Raw genomic sequence first — 12,173 nt, 5'->3', positions numbered from 1 at the left:
AAAAAAAAATAAAGAAAAAAAGAAATTAAGAATGATATTTACCTATGTGAAGAAAGGAAGTAGTGATTGGGATGGTTACAAAAGAGGCTTAGAGTGATGGCAATGTTCAATTTCTTGACTGAATGGTGGTTACTCAGATATTTACTTTGTGTTAATTTATTGACATGTATACTTGTTTTAGGTACCTTCCTGTATGTTATACTTCACCATTTAAAAAAATGTTTAAAATGTTGTGAGGCCCAAGATAAAAGATAGAAAAATTAATTCTAATCATATAAATCTCTATATATAGGGTGGTTGTTGCTGTTATCCAACTCTTTCACTCCTCTCTCAGCTCTGGAACCAAACTGTGTCGGTTCAGCTCTGCCATTTACTGAGTAAACCTCTGAGTCTGTTTCCTCATCTATAATATGAGAACAATGGTCACTACTATTGAATGATTACGAAAACTAAAGAAGAAATATAAAGTGCTTAAAATAGCCTAGGATACAGTAAGTAAACAACAGCATCTTTTGCTACTACTCTTCTTTCCCTGCCTCAGGGTCTCTACTGATGTAAAAGGGAGAAGTTGGAGTCTTTCCAAGAAGAGAAACTTTCAGAAGAAAACAAAAATCATTTCCTCCTCTTGGAGTTCCTAGGTGAGGTGAGATGCAGGCTTCTGCCATCAGTCAGATGTCCAGTTTGGGTCTCAACAAGGGACCAGGGAAAGCAGGGGAAGAACAATTAGACAGCAACATTTCACCACTAAAAAAGGCTTTTATTACAAAACAAACTCTAATAAAATTAGGCCTGGTCTTCAACCCCTCCTATGGGTGGAGGCCCCTAGGATGGGGTGGGTGGAGTTGGGGAGATAGGGGGTAGCGGGCACTGAAAGAACAGAGCAGGCTGACCTCCCCTCATCAATCTCAGCTGCTACTCTCATTTTATAAAGGGCTAGAAGAGCTCCACAGCCCCTTGAGAGTCCCCATCCTTCCAAGAAGGACCACTGCTGTCACCGGACCTTAGCAATGCCGCATTGCAGGATCCAGGAGGTCTCGGTTGGCTCTCAGCAGAGGCCACTCAGGGTCACTCAGCCTGAGCGATGGCGTAGGAGAGCAGCCACAGCAGCAAGGGGCCCAGAATGAGGACAGCAAGCCAGACAGCAAAGCTGGCCAGGATGAGCCTCTGGGCCCTGGCCCCCCAGTGTAATGCCTCCTCGGACCGGCCTGCCTTATGCCGCTCTTCCGCCTGTGGGGACAGGTTCTTGGTTAGGTTCTCCCCCTGCTTCTGACCCAAAGTGCCCATTATCCCACTCGCCTCCCTACCCATCATAGCCCAAAACTTTACACTCAAACCCCCTACTTCTCATTCTAGTTTGTCTCTCATCCCTCATCTGCAAAGTAAGGTAACCAGTGTATCTTGCCTACTTTTCAGGGTGAAAAGTACTCTTTTGAGCTATAGGTTGCGCTAAAGATCACATAGGGGAAAGTACTTTCCAATTCTTTTATTCTCCATTTTTTCCTATTCATCCCAGACTGAAACAGGGAGCTTGGAGTATTTCACTCACATCAATCAAACACTACCTCATTCATAGCCCAGTGGGCCTCATCTTTTTCATCACTAAGGAGCCTTTTTATGATTTTACCCTAATGAAACCCAGAAAAATAAATATAGGGTTCAGAAAATTCTAACATGATATTTAAGGTAGCCTGTGAATAAACTGCTTTCCTAACTGTTCAAGTGCATTCAGCCTTGCCTCTCCAATTCACCCTCCATGTTGGCCTTGAGTGGATCTTTCTAAAACACAACTCTGACCATGTCACTCTCCCTGCAAAAGCCCCTCAATGTCTCCCCAGGACTTATCAGAGACCCGTGGGATTTGGGTCCTCTGGCTTCACCTCTGTTTTTCACTGATCCAACTATGCTGAATAGTACCGGCCTTGTACACACTGCTCCCTTTATCTTGGAATACCCTTTCATCCTATTCACTTGTCCTTAAAGGTTATTTTAGTGTCACCTCCCCTAGGGTGCCTTTACAGTACTCTACCATACATACATAATCACACAGATATATCCTCTCTGGCTCCCAGAGGATCCTATGCTGGTTCTATCCTAGCACTGATGAACCACATTCTAGTAATTACCCAATTTCACTGCCATCTCTTTCATTATACTATGGGTCCTTTGATGATAGGAACCATACCTTGTTCTTATTTCTGGCACTACGCCCAGAGCCAAGCAGTAATAGTGGGTAATTACTATTTGATCAATGCAGATAAATCAGATACATGAAACCACTGCCTTATACCCACCCACCCCCCCCCACTCCCATAGGAATGGCAGTCCTCACCTTGATGGCAAATACAAGAGCCATGACTCCCAGGCAAGAGCAGCCACAAATAATGCTAGTAGCTGCCAAGTAGCGGAGGCGGAGCCAGCAGCAGCGGATGGGGAATGGGGAATGAGCAGCTTCCAAGTTCCCCACCAAGGTCTCCACTGCCTTCTCCTCGTCCTCCATGACCTGTGGGTGACACAGGGTACTCATAAGCTCAACAACTGAGCCCTTGGCCTGGCTTGCTCAAACTCCACCCCCTCTGTCCTCCTTGCCTAGCCCAACTCTTTGGAATGCTGCCTTACTGGGGAATTCCTCTAATGACTCACAGACCAGGAGAGGAACTGTGTAGCTAGATGTCTTTTGCCTGGACTTAAGGTTCTGAGTCTTTGAAAGAAAGCCAGTGTGAACATAGCATTATCTGTATCATTTACTGTTCTGACAAATGGGAAGGAAGAAAAGGACAAGTGGACACCAAGGAGACATAAAAACTGCCATGAATCTGAGACTAAGTGATTTTAACTTGCATTTCAAAGGGTCCTAAAATTCCCTTAAATTCCCCAGATGCTGCCCCATGTGTATTGAGGGATCAAAGAACAGAGCTCTTGGCCCACTTCAAGCAGAGGAGCCATCATTTCACATAAAAACACAGTTCTGGGGATGGAGGAAAGAAAGGAAAAAGTGCTCTTCTTTACAGTTGAAACTGAACATCAGACAGACTTTACTTCCCCAGACTGGGGCTTCCTTTGCTATGCTACCTCCCTATTGCCTTTCTTCCTTTTAATCCAGGCCACACAACAGAATTAGAGTAACAACACATTGAGTCCAAATGACCTCATTACCCACACAAAACCTAAATAATGATGCCCTACTTCTCATCTCCCCATTTCTCAGGTCCTCTAACCTCTAGCATCAAACCACCTTTACACCCTCATTTCCAACCATTCCCCTACAACCTAGACAAAATTCAACCACTTGTGGTTCCCTGAACACACATTAACAAAGGATAGAAAGGGTGAAAGGGGAAAGACAAGCAAAGAATGATGTACGCCAAAAAGCTGCAGGTAAGTAGATATGAGAAAATAACTTAGATGAGGAAACACAGACATAAAGTTAGCAAGGCGATAACATAAGGAGAGGGTACAGGGAGTTGGATCAGAAATTGTAAAAATGAACAGGGCCTCTTACCTGGCTATAGACCTTGAGGAACTGTGAGTTTCGGCTCCTGCCTCAGGTTTGATTTAGCTTGGGTGGTGATGTAGCTGACTCAGGGCTCCAAGCCAAGCCCAGGGGTGGGGTTGGGTGGCCAGCCACCTGAAGAGCCCCAGGAGCTAGGAAGGGAGGTGTGGCTGACTCAAACCAGTTTGGCTAGATGGAGAGCAGGGGAGGGCCAAGGGATGGAGCAACTGGAGGTAGGATGCCTGCCTTCTGGAAAGAGTGAAAGGAAGCACCTGAGCAAGAGGGATAAAAGGGAAAAGTCTGAAGCATCAGAGAGCTCTAAGGGAAAGTCTAGGAACCAAGGGAATAAAAGAGAGGGAGAGGGAAAGTATGTCTGAGTGACTTAAAACTGAAACTAGGGAAAGGTACCCTACTAGGAAATCAGATTTGCCAGACCTCCCTCTTCTTGGGTAGAGATTTTTGCCTTAAAGGTATATAATCCCAGGTTAGAAATCAGGTACTAGGGTCTTTGCAAGATCAAGAGAGAGGAGGAAAATGATGCCCAAGTTCCCACCCAACCCTCCACCAGACCAGAAAATCAGAAGCCTCCTTACGCGGATGCTCGTACAGAAACTAAGTTTATTATTTTTTCTTCTTTAAAAAAAAAAAAAAAAGAAAAAAAAAAAGAAAAAACCTCATTGAAGAGAAGCCCCTCCCCCTTCCCCTAAAGGTGGGGGGCTGTGAAAGATAGCTGAGGAATCAAGTACAAGGGGGTGGGGACAAAGACTATCTTGCCACCCTTAACACTGCCCAGCCACATGGGGTGGAAAGGAAGGGGGATTGTGATAAGCCCCGTTTCCATGACAACCAGTTGCCTACCCCCTACTTTGGTGGAAAGAAGGGAGAAGACCCCTATGTCTCCCTGGAGGCTTTCCCCCTTCAAAGACTTCAAGTAGTGGTTAACAGAGTCAGGCCTGGTCATGGAGGGAGAGCAACCATGGTGGAAAGCCTAGGTGGAGGGGCAACCACTCACGTCTTGGCCTTGCGGCCTCTGTGACTAATGATAGGGCCAGGCAGGTGGGGAAGGGTGCTGCTGCGCAGAATGCGCTGGTCCCCTTGGTTGGTGGTCCCAAGCCTGCGGGGGCCAGGCCGTCGCCGTGGGGTCCCGTCCCCTTCTTCCTCCTCCCCTGAGGCTTCAGCCTCAGACTCTTCTACTGAACCCTCAGGTCCCAGGGAACTTGGGGGCTGTAGGCAGCCCCGCTTTGCCAGCCCAGGACCCCCACCAACTGGGGTCCCTGCCCGTTTGCGAGGCACCTTCTCAGTCTCTAGTGGGGGGACTAGAGACCCTGGACGCAGCCGGGTCGAGCGCAGTTTTGGGGCTAACGAGACCACAGGAGGTGTCAATTCCAACCCGCCTGGCCCACTATCTACTAAATCCAGGTCATCCTGTATTACAGCCACCACCATGGACCCTTCACTCTTTCGTCCTCTCATTCCCTCAGCTTCAAGTCGTAGGCGGGCCAGGCGGGTGAGGGGGCGGCTTCCATCCTCGTCAGAGGAACTATCCTCACTCTCCCCCTGGCCCTGGGGTTGCCGCCGCCTCCCTAATCCACAGCTCTCGAGGACAGAAGTGCTGTCACGGTCCAAGACAGGAAGGTGGCTGGGCCGAGGTGATGGTGGATTCTTGGGAGGTCGGCCCCTCTTCCGCTTGGGTGGGGATGTTGAAATGGTGACAGTGGTGACAGTGTTGGTAACAGTAGCAGTGGGACAGGCTAGCAGTGGTGGAAGTGGTGGAAGGGGTGGTGGTAATGGGAGTTGCTGTGTCCGACTCTCTAAGTTGCCATCCCCTGGAGAGGAAATGGTCCCAGGGATGGACAAATCTCGTGCCTTAGGGGGTCGCCCTCGCCTTCTTTTCTCCACAGGTGACAGGATGATGGACTCAGGTCTGTGAACTGCCTGGGATCCAAGAGACTGGGACCCAGAAATTAGCTGGGGTCCCAGGACAGGCTCTGCAATAATTAGGGTTTCAGCCCCAGGGACTGGGTCAGCCCCATTGGTTTTTCCCTTAGAGATGGATGAGGGTGTCTCATCCACACCTCTCCCAGCATCTGCTGGAGACCTAGTCTTCTTGGGGGGCCTCCCCCTCCGACGCTTCACAGCAGGTGGGGTGATGGCAAGCAGTGTCCCTTCTCCGTTCTCTGAGCTGCTCCCACCAGTCACCCCCAGCCCAATGCAATGACGTGCTATGAAGGGCTGCTGGGTTGGAGTGGGCAGTGTGCATGGGGGCATAGCTTCACATAGTCCACTGGTGGGAGGTGAAGATTCTGGCCCTGACATGCTGCGGGTAGATGGGCTTCCTGGGCTGGCACTAGTCTCAGAGACCCCAGGCATCAGGGTGTTGGCATTTCCCCGTTGTTGTCGCCGTCGCCGCACTAGTTCCTTTTCTTCTACCACAGTTACTAGCCGTCCGGGCAGCTTGCGAAGCACTTTGGGGCCTGGAGGTTGCCCTGGTCGACCAGCACCCTGACCCCTAATTTCTACATCAGCACTGGTGCGACGCCGAGGGGGTCTGGCAGGTGAAGGACCCTCAGGTGAAGAAGTGGTGGAAGATGAGGTTGATGGGGCTGTGACCTCAGCTGTAACAAGTTCCTGTGGCTTCTCTGGGCTAGAGATTGGGGTCGGGGCTTCCACCAGCTCTTCTGAGTTCCTGTCAGCTTCCAATGACTCCTGAAATGGCTCATCAGATGCTACTGAGGATTGGAGCTCCAGCCCATTGCTCTCACTCACACATGTGGGCAGCTCCTCACTTTCAGATGACACTGTGAGGATGGTCCCCTCAGTAGAATCTGTAGCTATCTCCTGCTCTTGACCATTGGGGACACTGCCATCCTCCAGGGTTGGGCTAGGTGCAGAAGGGGCAAATGAAATATTCTTCTCTGATACAGGTAGGATCTCAACAGCAACTGGCAACAGATCCTTAGTCGGCATAAGAGTAAGTGAAGAGGTCTCAGAACTGGCCTTGCCAGATGGCTCCACAGACTCTGTAGATGCCAATGCCTGTACACACAGTTCTGCCTCAGGTTCTAAACCCAAGGACAGGTTGGTGACCGAAGGAGAGACAAGCATAGGAGGTGGACCAAGCAAGAGAGGAGAGGAAGGAATTAAGAGAGAGGTTTGGGCTGGTGGTGGGGTATGAGCTGGTGGAGGGGTACAGGCAGGAGGCGGGGTACAGGCAGGAGAGGAACAAGAAGGAGGAATGTGCAAAGAGGGTGGAGAGGGAGAAGGCAAGATATGGACAGGAAGAATGGTTATTGGATTTGGGGCTGAAATGGGTATTGGGACAGAGACTGGGACAGGGACAGGAGCAGGAGCTGAAGCTGGAGTGGGTCGAGGCCTAGGTGCCGGCCTAAGAACTCGCTCCCTGGCTGGGCTGCAGCGGGGGGGCGTGGTGGTGTTGCGGGCATGATGGGTAGATGTGACAGGAGTGTGGTTTGCCCCTTGAGTTTCAGCCCGGGCTCCACGAAGACGCTCACTGACACGAGTTCCTGGCCTCTCAGGGGCCTTGGCCTTCTTACTACGCCGGTGGCTACCTCCACCAGTCCCACAGGAAATTTCATCCCCAGCCCCTGGCCCCTCCTCCTCCTCTTGGGGTAGGCGGAACACCTCCTCCTTAGCTTGGTCAAGGTCTTTGCGGGCAGCTTCCACTTGCTCCTACCAAGAAAAGCACACAAAGGTGGTCAGAAGGAGGAAAACAGGGCAGAGAATTAGTAGAAGTTTGCAGCTTTCCACTGCCAGCTCTACCTGCCAAAACTACTCACTTCTGCCTGCTTGAGCTCCTCTCGGCTCACCTCTTCCAATGAAGCTTCCAGAAATTTCATGGCATAGCGCTCAATGGGGGTCAACTGCAGGGAGAAGCGGTGGTAATGAATATAGGTTCCTAGAGCCCAGGGCTCCATCATTCTTGTTTATTACCAGGTAAGACAGAGGAGGGCCATGAGCCTTTCTCAGGGAAAGAGTCAAGAAAGGTAAGGTCCAGAACTAGTAGGTACAACACTCACCTGTTCTACAAGAGCAGCAATTTCCTGCTCAGCCCGGGACATCTCCTCATCCTCAGCCCCAGGTCGACCAGCTTCCTCTCCCTCTCCAGCAGGAAACCCATCATTCTCATTAAATTCTGCAAGCTCAGCCACCTGTTCAGCCTTGGCCTGGGTGGCTGCACGGATATCCTCTTCATCCTCCGCACGACACAATGCCTACATGGGTATAAATGAGGAAAAAAATAACACGAGACTTAAAGAACTTTATATTCTGTTTTTTTTTTGGGGGGGGGGGAGCTCTTGCTCTGTTGCTTATACTCGAGTACAGTGGTATCACCACTGCTGGGCTCAAGTGATCCTCCTGCCTTAATATCCGAAAGAGCTAGCACTGCAGGCAGGAATCATACGCCTGGTCTTACATTCTTTGATTTGATTCTGGTATAAATTCAAGACCACCTTTACACCAAAACAGTTCACAACAGAATTCAACAACCTTCTAAGCCTCCAGAGTTATCAAAGCAACTCAGTGGTCCACAAAGAATTTCAGCAGGACTCCCACTAGGCACAAAATGACTGCTGTAGAGATTCCTAGCTCTACTTCCTTTCCTTTAGAGTCAGCCTTAGATCTCTCTTAAGGGGGTGGAAAAAGCAGTCACAAAGATATGAATATCTAAAAACCTGTAATTCATTTTTGCCCTCACATGCCTCAAGACAACATACTAATCACAACTGATCTTCCCTTGAGAAATGAATAACTACAGAGCTCACACCAAAGCCAATGAGGAAAATAAACTAGAGCACATTCAACAATGAAAGGCGGCATTCAATAAGGAAAAACACAAGCTACGTGTATAGTTCCAGTCTATATTTGGAGAGCTTGGAAAGAATATAAAAGCTCAGATCCAAAACCCCAAAATTCTGAGTTAGCAGATTTTTGAGAAGCCTAGGAATCCTGAGTATCCTTCGAAAATCATACCAAGTGATTCTACTACACACGAACGTTTGTAATTGTGTTTTACATCATATTTAAAGCACTTCTTATATTGATTTTACTTTTTTTTTTGAGATAGAGTTGTACTTTGTCATACTCGGTAGAGTCCTGTGACGTCACAGCTCACAGTAACCTCTAACTCCTGGGCTGAGGCGATTCTCTTGCCTCAGCCTCCCAATAGCTGGGACTACAGACACCCACTATGATGTCTGGCTATTTTTTGTTGCAGTTTTAACCGGGGCTGGGTTCAAACCTGCCACCCTTGGTATATGGGGCCAGTGCCCTACTCATTCAGCCACAGGAACCACCTTTACCATTTAATTCTAAGTTACAGGCTAGGCACAATGGTTTACACCTATAAGGAGGTGAACTCTGGGAGGCTGAGGTGGGAGGATATCTTGAGCTCAGGAATTCAAGACTAACCTGAGCAAGGGAAGACTGTCTACTAAGAATAGAAATATTAGCTGGGTGTCATAGCAACTGCTGATAGCCTGTGCTCCTTAATAACTGTGTTAGCCAGGCAAGGATATATTAGCCCCAGCTACTCGGGTGGCTGACGCAGGAGGATCACTTGAATGCAGGAGGACGACTTGAGCCCAGAAGTTTGAGGTTGTTGCTATTAGCTAGGCTAAGGTCATGGCAGTCTACCCTGGGCAGCAGAGCAAGACTCTGTATCAAAAAAAAAAAGTTTTAACTTCTTTCTCATTAGTATTTCAGGAAAGTAGAAAGTCAGGCTCAGAAGAGCAGTAAGTTTATAGCTTGGCTTAACCCCCTTTTCTTTGCAACAGGGTATTTTGCTCTGTATAGTGGCATGATCGGAGCTCTGCAGCTCAAACCCCAAGCTCAAGTGATCCTCCTGCCTTAGCCTCCCAAGTAGCTGGAACTACAGGTGTGTTGTCACCATGGCTATAGCAAGGGTCTCACTATGTTACCCAAGCTGTTCTTGAACTCCTGGCATTAAGCGACCCTCCCACCTTGGTCTCCCAAAGTGCTAGGGTTATACGCAAGAGACGCCCTTGCCCAGCTAACAAACACAATTATTAAGAAGCACTGATAAATTTCAATCCCAAAACTGAGAACTCTAAATTTTTTTTTTTTTACTGAATCATGCAAACCAATAAGCAATGTACTTACAACTATCAAAAGCTAACTGTAATCTGGAAGGAAGTAGAAACTTTCTTTCCCCTTGAATAAACTCAATAGACTAATGAAAGACAAAATATACTATAAGCATTAGCTCTACTTAGGGACTGCCCACTCGTTTTTCACCTGTTCCAGAATATGGGTCTGCTTGCTGGCCACAGTCTCCTCTTCTTCTTCAGGGGCAGAGGGAACAGATGAGCCAGATGGCTCCTCCAGAGGCATATCAAACAGCTCTCGGATGGTCTGCTATTGGACAGAACAGAGAGAAAAGTATCAGAGTCAACAGAATGCTCTTCCTAGGTCTACAGCATTGAGGCTGATAACTCTTAGAAGTATTAGAGGTGCCAATGGTTAAAGAAGCAGGTTTATGAAGGCCAGAGCAGCCCTCTTAAATAAGCAGAAAGAACTCCAACAGGCATAGCAGTTCTCTTCTGCACAGGCTGGAAGATCTTACTTATAGTACCTGTTTAAAATAGGCTGTGGTGAAATTGCCTCCCTCAATGGCCATGTCTCCCAACATTCTCTTCTGATTTGCCTTTTTTAGGATGTTTTCCTCCACTGTTCGTTCACTGATAAGCCTAGGGGGTAATGGAAACCATGTGTAAACAGACAAATATATCAAGGAATCCCTATCAGTGAAGTTAAGTAAGGTGAAGGAAGACTAGGCAATACCTATAGATGTGGACATCTCGAGTCTGGCCAATTCGGTGACAACGATCCTGGGCCTGAGCATCCATGGTGGGATTCCAGTCACTATCATAAAAAACAACAGTGTCTGCTCCTGTCAGGTTCACACCCACACCCCCACTCCGAGTTGAAAGGATGAAGCAGAATATTCGTTTGTCTGCATTGAACCGTTCCATCAAGGCCTAGAAAGAAAGGGAAAAACAGATAGTATTAGGAAATTTATCTCCAAAAATAGGTTAAAGGCTTAATGAGGCCCCTTCTGGAAGCCCACAGCCTAGGAAAAAGAGACAGAAACTGAGGTAAGCCTCTAAAGGCTGCAGATGCCTGGATTACCTGTCTCTGCTCAACTCTAGTAGAACCATCCAGACGCAAGTAGAGATGGCCATGATAAGTGAGAAATTGCTCCAATACATCGAGCATTCGGGTCATCTGGGTAAAGATGAGCACTCGGTGGCCCTCTGCCTTAAGCTGCCGCAACAGCACTGCCAATGTTTGCAACTTTCCTGAAGAGAAATAAAGGGGTACAGGGAGCTAGCTACAAGCTGGAATGAGAACACTTAGCACTAGAAAGTTAGGGCTGAAAGGCAACCAAGGATTTATGTCAAGATTTCAGTTAGCCTTGGGGATCAAAATATTTAATGCTATACATTTTTTTTCCTAAATGGCTCCACTCTTATTTGCTCCTGCCTGGATCTACCTTCTCTGAGATAAACTAGGGTTAAGGGAATATAGACCATCAAAGGGAAAAAAGAATCCTTAATAGTTTATAAGCAAGAGTTTTGTGTCATTGTTGTTTTCTGAGATAGGATCTTACTCTGCCACCCAGGCGAAAATGCAGTGGCATGATGTGCCTTTTTTAGGATGTTCTTCATGGTTCGTTCAATGGTAAGGTGATGGAGGCCATGTATAAACAGCCAAATGTATCAAGGAATCCCTATCAGTAATCTGTGCAGCTCACTGCAACTGCCAACTCCTGAGGTCAAGTAATCCACCTGCCTCAGCCTCCCTAATAGTTGGGACTACAGGCACCTATCATCAAGCCCAACTAATGAGTAAAAGATCTCTGAGTAGTCCAACAGTCACCTGCTGAAATACAGAATAGAATCAACAAATCCATGGTTGCAGCTTACAGATAGGAAATTGAAGTCAAAGATGGGAATGATTGGCTCAGCACCCATAGCACAGTGGTTACAGCATGGGCTAGCTAAACAATAATGACAACTGCAACAAAAAATAGCCTGATGTTGTGGTGGGCGTTTGTAGTCTCAGGTACTTGGGAGGCCAAGATAGGAGATTTGCTTGACCCCAGGGATTTGAGGTTGCTGTGAACTATGATGCATGGCACTCTACCAAGGGCAACATTCTGAGACTCTGTCTCAAGAACAAAACAAAACAAAATAAAAAAACAAAGACTGGAATCAAAGAGTCAGATACAATCTTTTGAGGTTATCTAGTTCAATCTCCCTTGATTAAACACAGAAATGATATCTACAGTGTTTCTGATAAGTCAGTTTGAACATTTAATGGCAATTTTTTATTCATCTACTCTGCTTTCAAATATATGAACAAAACATATTCTGGCTCAGCGCTTATGGCACAGTGGTTACGGCACTGGCCACATGCATGGTGGCTGGTGGGTCTGTACCCAGCCCCAGCCAGCTAAACAACAATGACAAATGCAACAAAAAAATAGCCAGGCGTTGTGGTGGGCGCCTGTGGTCCAAGTTACATGGGAGGCTGAGGCAGGAAAATTGCTTGAGCCCAAGAGTTTGAGGTTGCTGTGAGCTGTGATGCCACAGCCCTCTACCCAGAGTGACATACTAAGACTCTGTATCAAAAAAAAAAA

The 12,173-nt window shown here is 47.6% G+C and overlaps 3 protein-coding genes across 4 annotated transcripts in view; all 3 read right to left on the bottom strand.

The window, feature by feature from the left end:
• Nucleotides 1-2,375, bottom strand: part of PHKG2 (phosphorylase kinase catalytic subunit gamma 2) — a 29,130-nt gene extending 26,755 nt beyond the window's left edge. Inside the window, exon 1 of the mRNA XM_003795814.2 lies at nucleotides 2,330-2,375. The gene's annotated coding sequence lies outside the window, so the exon portion shown is untranslated. The remainder of the gene's footprint in view (nucleotides 1-2,329) is intronic.
• TMEM265 (transmembrane protein 265) lies at nucleotides 737-4,499 on the bottom strand. 2 transcript variants are annotated; one of them, XM_012808877.1, is made up of 3 exons: nucleotides 3,500-4,499; nucleotides 2,330-2,500; nucleotides 737-1,227 (listed from the first exon to the last, which is right to left on the bottom strand). In XM_012808877.1, exons 2-3 carry the CDS (start codon nucleotides 2,495-2,497, stop codon nucleotides 1,066-1,068), a joined length of 330 nt encoding a protein of 109 aa, XP_012664331.1. In that variant the 5' UTR covers nucleotides 2,498-2,500; nucleotides 3,500-4,499; the 3' UTR covers nucleotides 737-1,065. The 2 variants fall into 2 exon arrangements, with proteins under 2 accessions (XP_012664331.1, XP_012664330.1); XM_012808876.2 differs by lacking the exon at nucleotides 3,500-4,499 and having other exon boundaries at nucleotides 2,330-3,347.
• Nucleotides 4,095-12,173, bottom strand: part of SRCAP (Snf2 related CREBBP activator protein) — a 44,649-nt gene continuing 36,570 nt past the window's right edge. The window contains exons 28-34 of the mRNA XM_012808873.2: nucleotides 10,661-10,830; nucleotides 10,313-10,509; nucleotides 10,104-10,218; nucleotides 9,767-9,886; nucleotides 7,528-7,722; nucleotides 7,288-7,371; nucleotides 4,095-7,180 (exon numbers count right to left, since the gene is read on the bottom strand). Of these exons, the coding sequence (XP_012664327.1) occupies nucleotides 4,499-7,180; nucleotides 7,288-7,371; nucleotides 7,528-7,722; nucleotides 9,767-9,886; nucleotides 10,104-10,218; nucleotides 10,313-10,509; nucleotides 10,661-10,830 (3,563 nt within the window). The 3' untranslated portion in view covers nucleotides 4,095-4,498. The remainder of the gene's footprint in view (nucleotides 7,181-7,287; nucleotides 7,372-7,527; nucleotides 7,723-9,766; nucleotides 9,887-10,103; nucleotides 10,219-10,312; nucleotides 10,510-10,660; nucleotides 10,831-12,173) is intronic.

This window comes from Otolemur garnettii, unplaced genomic scaffold (assembly GCF_000181295.1).
Source record: "Otolemur garnettii isolate 467f Iridium unplaced genomic scaffold, OtoGar3 scaffold00096, whole genome shotgun sequence".
NCBI lineage: Eukaryota > Metazoa > Chordata > Mammalia > Primates > Galagidae > Otolemur > Otolemur garnettii.
The sequence above is the reverse complement of the archived record's forward strand: the minus strand, read 5'-3'. Positions and strand labels throughout refer to the sequence as shown.